Source organism: Cyprinodon variegatus, unplaced genomic scaffold (genome assembly GCF_000732505.1).
Source record: "Cyprinodon variegatus isolate N-32 unplaced genomic scaffold, C_variegatus-1.0 Scaffold545, whole genome shotgun sequence".
NCBI lineage: Eukaryota > Metazoa > Chordata > Actinopteri > Cyprinodontiformes > Cyprinodontidae > Cyprinodon > Cyprinodon variegatus.
This window is the reverse complement of record NW_015150998.1, coordinates 31,990-39,833: the sequence shown is the minus strand read 5'-3', so window position 1 is coordinate 39,833 and position 7,844 is coordinate 31,990. Positions and strand designations below refer to the sequence as shown.

The window sequence follows — 7,844 nt, the reverse complement described above, 5'->3', positions numbered from 1 at the left end:
ATTGATTTTTAAAATAATCGTTAGTTGCAGCCCTACTTCTTATGATTGGCCAACAAACTCCCCTGACCTGAACCCATAGGGAATCTGTAGGTTTTTATTCAAGAGTGATAAGTGACACCAGAACCAACAAGGCAACATCTGGGCTTCCATAACACGGTGCCTCCACACTATGGCGCATTGATGCACTGATTCAGGCATAGAAATGGACATGGTTCTTACAGGCTTGACAACTGTACCTAAAACATCCTTTTTGATTGGTCTAATTCTGACTCTTTGAGGTTTCTTTACTGTAGGACATAATCTTCAGACTTGCAAGAACTAAAAGCTTGGAATAGTTTACTCTGTATAATGAGTCTCTTTAAGATAGCCTTTTCACAATTTATGACATGAGTGCCAAAAATATTGCACTTTCACCCAACATTGTAATTTCCTGAGATGTACAGCACAACACTGGAAGAACATACATTAGATGCTGAAAAACACTTGATTCTGGGGCAAAGGTTCTGTAAAGTACTGACTCTGGGTGGGGGATCAGTGCAGGAGCACAACACACTTTTCAGATTTTAGGGTTTTAGGGATTTGAGGTTTTTTTTTGTTGCAAATGTTAGGGGTGCATTTTTGAAGTAAATTGATTAATAGTAAATATGTAAAAGCAGATGTGGAAAACAAGATGTGTGAAGTAATGCAGAGAAAATATGCAACTATCAAACCTGTTAGTGGTACATCTGTGAGTTCTGGTTAAACCAGATGTCTGAAGCATGCATCACTGGAGCCCCTCTGCTGTGCACCAATTATGTTTGTTAGCATTATGCATAGAGTTTCCACTGCAGATTGGAGCCAATATAATAAAAAGTGGACCAGTTTGAGTTATGTGTATGTACCTAACTTTATAAATAAGAGCAGATGACTATGAATACACAGCACCTCATTAGCAATGTTGGCTACTTTCTAGAAGCCATGGAGAGAAAAAAAAGTAGTTGTATTACTCAGTTAATTGCTTATTAAACTTTCTACTGCGTTGGTTTAATATGGAGAGTGGTCTCCATCCAATACATATCAGGAAATGAATACTTTCAACATTACTGATTTAGTCGGCAGGAACGGACCACATTTAAAAATAAACTTATTAAAGCAAATCGGTCTTGTAAGAAAGACAGGAAATGAAAGGTTAGAGAACTGGACCTTTGTTTTTTTTATGATCAACATATTCCTTTCTTCATTCCAAACCATATGTTAAAAATAGAGGATATTTGACTCTACATAAAGACTAAAAATACTTCTCTGGGTTGTAAATTTGCAGAAATATGTGCTGAAATATTTGGGCCCATTTGTTAAGCAGTAGTTTAACCATCTGTCGTCTTTGTTTTTTTTGTTTCCTTGCATGGCAGTGCGATGTGTGTGGTATGGAGCCCATCCAAGGAGTCCGTTGGCACTGTCAGGACTGTCCACCAGAAAGCTCTGTTGACTTCTGCTCCAACTGCTCAGACTGGTGAGAAATCAGAGGCTTTGTAACTTAGACAGCAGTCCTGTGTTGATTGACCAGGTAGTAACAAGAAAACTGAAATTACCTGGATTGATGAGTAAATAAACAAATTTGAAAGAATCTGGAAATAAAATGTATATATTTTTGAGTCACTAGAGGCCTTTGGGAAAAAATATCTGATAAGGTACAAAATGTTTTTCCTGTGTGCAGAACTGATGATCTGTAAAAACTTTAAACGTCTTCAAAGCACATCAAAGGTTTTTATTTTTCTTAAAGCTTTACAGGCAAATCTATATTGCTAAGTATAAAAATTTTGTTTCCTTTAAGACAATATTAAATCAAATAAACAACTTACGATTCCTGTTTTTCAAATCTCATTATATCATATTACATATATGCTTTTCTTTAATATTATTTTCTTTTAGTGTTTTTAAATAGTTACATTCTTTTTTAAGCTCTTTTTATTTTATTTTTCATTTTTTAAAATTGAATTTACTATTACTTTCATTCTTTAGTATTTATATCTGCATTTAATGAACAAGCCCTTCTAAGATCGTACAGAATATGACTCCAGTCCAGTTTTGCTCTTGGAAAGTGTAACATTTACAAATTTCAGATGAATCTAGCCAACGTCTTTCATTAATAAGGGTCATGTGTGAAATGTTTTGTGTTATTTTGTCTTCAGACCTACCAATACTTTTATGGTTGATTTATCCTTTCATTTTTTTAATTGTCTTCCAAGCAGTCAGACCTCTGGATGTTATTTCCTGCTGCGATCTCTATTGATATAATTTAACGTTCCACTGAATGTGCTAAAATGATTTTCATTTTAATTCTAGCTGGTTTTTGTTGTCTCATAATTTATAAATCCCCCTTTTTTTTCTCTCAGCTTATTGAAGACAGAGACCCATAAACCTAACCACCACTTGGAACCGGTCTATCAGGCAGACACCTTTCTGGACAGAGACTACTGCCTGCCGCAGAGTGCAGGCTACAACTATCTGGACCCTAATTACTTCCCAGCTAATAGATGACAGGGTCCCAAGCACCCATAGCTCCAAACTCTTTCTCTCTCTGTCTCTTTTTCTCTCTCTATCTCTCTCTCCCCTCTTTACAGGCCGCTCTGTGCACGGCTCCATCCTCTAAGCCCCGACCTCAGCTCTGATGCTGGTGGAGTGTGCCCAGCAACACCTTGGCCAGGTTAATCAGAAACTGAAAATAAAAACAAGAACGCAGAAGGCACACAACATTCCTGAACTCCTCGACTCCAGTTGATCTGTCCCAGTTCCCCGTTTTCTCCTCCATGCTGCTTTCGAACTGGAAAATCCTCAGTTGGTGTGGTGAAGCGCCGTTTAATGGATACAGCAGCCGTGCCGAACTGTCAGAAGAGACATGCATGTGGGCTCCTTGTTCCCCCAGAATGAAGAATCCTTTAAAAAGGTTTAAAAACTCTGAGCATCATCTGACTGTCAGGATTTCTGCACACCTCACTGTGTTTCATCATGGACTCATCCGTTCCACTGCCCTAAACCCTTCCCACCTTCATCCATTTTTCTTTTGCTCTCTCCACTAAAACACGTCAAACTAGGAAACACTACAGCATGGAGAGCTTTTTATGTTTTTTTTTTCCTTTGAAGGCAGGTGAATGAGAAGGTGTTAAAACCACAAAGCCGTTTTTTGTTTTTTTTCCTCCTCCTCCTTCATCCTGTGCCGTTGTTGATCATGTTGAGTGTTTAAGTATATGGTGACAAGTGAAAAGTAGCCACCGCTAGTTGCTGTGTGCCATTTAAAAATAAAAAAATATTTTTTTTTTCTTCCCCTTCAGGCAGAGGGAGAAACTTTGAAAGCTAAACACAATTTCTCCATCACTATTGTTATCGAATCCCCCTCATTATGCCTCTAGATCTCTAATTTTTGCCACCCACTTTAAAAGGTCCATCTAAGAAGATTGTATTTTTATTAATCTATTTAAAACATGAATAATTGAAGTAGTGGTTGGAGCGACCCACAGAGTTTTATATACATAGATTTTGTTGTGCTTGAGTAGACGCCATTTTGTATGGTTTTTGTCTTCTTTCCCTCACCACCTTTCCCCTGCTTCAGTATCTGTGTATAACAGTATGTTCTTATGTAAAAAAAAATAAAATAAAAATAATGTTAAAAAATTGCTAGAGGAGAACTGTGGAAATAAAAGTATGTGGAAAAATGTTTATACATCTGTGCTCTTTTATTGCAAAAAGTGGTTTTTGGCTTGAGAGAGAATGGAGGTCAAATTAAACATCACGAAAATATTCATCCCTATGGAGTGTTTATTTCTTAATTACAGGAAGGGGGCTTTTTTTTCTCAGCGATAACATTCACAATGGAGAGGGGCTGCTTCCAACCAGCAGGACTTGTGATTTCTATTGCAGAAATGAGGCAAAATACCACTTTATATAATTTGGAAAGAATGGCATTATGAAATAGTTAAATCTGAAAGTTTTTATCAGTTATATAGGCCCTTTAAATATTTCTGCTCATGCAACTAAATCGACAATAATTGCCTTCGTCCTGGACAAGGGATACATCCGCCATACATGCAACATAAAAAGATAGAAATCCAATATTTTTCCACAGTATCAGCATTCAGCCATCTTTTCATATTCTACTAATACACAACCAGACAGGTTCAAGGCTTTTTATCATCCCCAAAACATCAATGCATCGATTCAAATACCACTAAGAGAGGGTTCTCAGAGGCCTCCTGTGTTCCAGCCCATATCACTGTCTTAAATTGCGAATGGGATTGATGGACAGGGAATAAATCATGATTTTGTTTTATATCAGTTGTCTTTGCACAACAGAGCCCTGTAGCACCTTCCTGACTTCAACAGCGTATTCAAAGTTCAAAAGAAGTAGAGTCCAGCACCATGCCTGCTTGCCTAATCATTACCTGAGGTGACTTGAGGGCCTGCAGGATTTTGTCTGCAGTCTAAACAAGAGTGTTTATCAGAGATTAAGATTTAACAGTTGAATTTACAAGCCAGCTGGTTATGTCTTATTAATTGATGGCTCTATATTACTTTTTAGTGAAATGATGTTCATATCCATAAAAATATTGCTTCATCTTACAATTATGCAGGAATAGAAAGAGAAATGTATGTTTTTAGAGTTTTTATGCGGTGTGTCTATGATGTGCCCATATGTTTTATGGGCAAAACTTAATCAGTCAAGTCATTTTAATAAAGTCTGCACACATGGATCTGATCAAGAACCTAGAATCTTTGACATTAGGAAATCATAATGAAATCCTGCAGAGACTTCTGGCTTAGAAAGCAAACAGAAAATTCAGATGGAACATTAAGAACACTTGTAGAAAATATAAAACATCTTTAGAAGAATGAAGTCATGTTAACTAATGTTCATAATATTCATAGGGATGATTGACAGCAGGAATGTGGCATGTGAATAAAGAGCAGCTTGTTTTGGATTTAACATTTCTGGATCGAAGTGCATTGAACAGGTAAGCCCATATCTAGAGGTAGAGGACATCCTGCAATCATGTCCGGTCCTCAGTGCCTATGCTTGCTCTCCTGTGTTGTCTAGCTCCTGTACCACACCGACAAGCTGAGTTGCTTTTATTTTTAAATCCTTTTTGGTCAGTCAGTAAGAAATGCTTAGCATCCTTCCATCCGGCTCCTTCTTTAGTTCAGGTTTAATCTAAAATGTCCTACGTCACTACCAGGACACTTTTTAGAGGACAGTTTCATCCACTTTTAGTAGATTTGGTCTCCCCAGGTGGAATGAAAAAAAAAAAAAAATCTTTCTGCTGTGGAAACACTAGTTTTTTAACACTAACATAACTTTAAAGAGAATTATTGCATAAACTGAAATTCATATAAAAAAAAATCAATTCATAGCAACTTAGTTGTTTATAACATTGTACCATCAGAATTAAAGGTTATTTTAGTGAATTGTAATTTTTTCAATGCAGGCCTTTAGACCAAACTTTAGTCAGTGTTAATTTTGCATGTATGACAATCCATGCAAGTAAAAAAAAGTTGATTTTTGGGCATATATATATATATATATATGTATATATATATAAACCCTTTAATAGGTCAGCATCTGTCAGGTCCAAGTCTACAAGGTAAAATACAGAGTCAGGTTGCAGTATAGAAATGATTAGGGATCTAATGGTTTACAAAATAAATTCTTCAGACTGATCTTTTTCAGCATTTTTTTTATAGAATTCTGGACAATTTTAAGTCTTATTTGTTATTTATTTGCAGTTTTCACAAATGACACAAATTGGCTTCCGATTTCTGGCCACTACTTATGTGGAACATAGACTAAATGCCTGATTGGTCAAATACGGAAGGGATTATCCTACAGTAAGCCAGGGTCCACCAAAGCCTTCCCCATGGCACCAAGGGCCCCTCAAAGACCACATGGAGTTCCCTCTGCGTCTTCTGAAAACACCCAAACTCACCAGTGGGCTAAGTTTGACATTTTTACCCTTCTTTTTGAATTAAATTTGCATTTATAGAATTTTTAAATGGAAAAATGCTGACTCCTCCTGTCATAGGTCAGTATGGGTAACCCTTCCTTGTACCAATGAAGCAGCTACCAGGACCCCTGTCCTAAGCCAAAGTGTCCCTTCTCTAATACACTTGAACCCAACAGCAGAATCTCCTCTTCAGCATGAGTCATGCAGCTCTGCAAACACCTGCTAATGAACCCTTCATTTGGTTCAGGTGTGTTTGACACAGGCTGCATCTAAAGGTTTTAGGATAGAAGTTTCAGTCTCTATCCTAAATGATGCAGAATTTTAACCATATGCAGACAGTGAAAACAAGTTATTAAAACATTTAAATTCCTATGAGGCAGTTTAGCTTTAGATTATTTAAATCTAGTGTATCTATATCTTCAAGAACAAACTCAAAGGATTTCTCTACATCTTTTTACCTCATAGTCTTCATTGACCTAAAGGTAAGAAACAGGCAACCAAACAAAGCACTTCATTGGGCTCTGTGGTGCAGTGCACTGGACTTCCAGGCAAAGGGTTTAATTTAAAGATTGTCGGTCCGGGGCGTGCTTTAGTGGCACAGTGGTTAGTGAACACGACCCATGTATGGAGGCCTTAGTCCTCGACGCAGGCGACCCGGGTTGGAATCCGGCCTGTGGTCCTTTCCAGCATTTCTCACCCCCTCTCTCATACCTCCTTTCCTGTCAGCCTACTGTCCATGAAACAGCCACTAGTACAGTTAAAAAAAAAAGGTTGTTGTTCCAAGTCCCATCAGAGTTGTACTTTTTGGGATTTCTTCTTTGTCATATACATAATGATGAAAATAAATTATAGGAAACCTGGTTACTTGTCATGTATTTGGGTAAAGCATAGTGCACAGGGGTCTGAAACCTGTGGCTCTTAAGACCTTCTGGTACCAGTTATGTCTTAGTTCCTTTTGTTTTTTTTCATGCATCAGGTTAGAAAATAGGTACTTTTTCTTTACATCATTTTCTGCAAATATTCACATCCTATCATAGAAAAATCTGGTTTTATGTCTTTAAGGAACAACTGAGGTCCTTTAATTATGATACATTTCTTTTGGCAGATATTCATCCAAAAATGTATCTATTTTTCTATCATTTTTTAAGTCATCAATCCTTGTGGCTCTTGTTGATTTTTTTATTTTTACAGCTGAACTGAGGGAAAAAAATTGTCTGAGGATTTTAAAGGTTGTTTGACCCCCGATTTAGTGTATTTCTATATATTTGAAAGTTTCAGCTTCGTCCTATCATATGTAATTATCCAGACAAAACTGACGTTTGACTAAACATTGCTCAACATTTGTTTTGCTGTGTATTCTGTCAGTAAGAGGACAACAAAACAAAAACGATCTGATTGAACTAACATTTGATGTGGCAAATCAAAGGCAATGAATTAACATTTAACATAAATCTGTGTAAAATCACTTTTTACTCCATTATCTTTTCCATACGTACCAATGAAAAAAATAAAAGTAGGAAATCTGAAGGTTTAAATATTGAGTTTGTACATTTTATAACAAAAAAATCTTTAAAAAAAAGGCACAAACTGTTTAATGTTTAACTGTAGAAACATCTAGAGATATAAAAAAAGAAATTCCAAAATCTTTGTATCCAGCTTAAAGTGGAAGTAGGGTGATGGAGACTATTTTTCTGTGTTAATGACTCCTTTATCCTTGTTTAACTGGGACTCTGACTCTTCCAGGGCTGCACTGGGAATATCTTCACATGCTTTTTCTGCTGTCATCTTCTCACCAGCAGATGGAGCTGCCACATCATGACACTAGAGGAGGCACACCAAACACTCAGAAATACTCCATTAAACAAATGCATT

At 36.8% G+C, this 7,844-nt stretch overlaps 1 protein-coding gene across 1 annotated transcript in view; it reads left to right on the top strand.

Moving 5' to 3' along the window:
* zzz3 (zinc finger, ZZ-type containing 3) overlaps positions 1–3,702 on the top strand; it is a 22,013-nt gene extending 18,311 nt beyond the window's left edge. Inside the window, exons 10-11 of the mRNA XM_015391522.1 lie at positions 1,389–1,489; positions 2,373–3,702. Coding sequence (XP_015247008.1) covers positions 1,389–1,489; positions 2,373–2,517 — 246 coding nt within the window. The 3' untranslated portion in view covers positions 2,518–3,702. The remainder of the gene's footprint in view (positions 1–1,388; positions 1,490–2,372) is intronic.
* Positions 3,703–7,844: the final 4,142 nt, after the last annotated feature.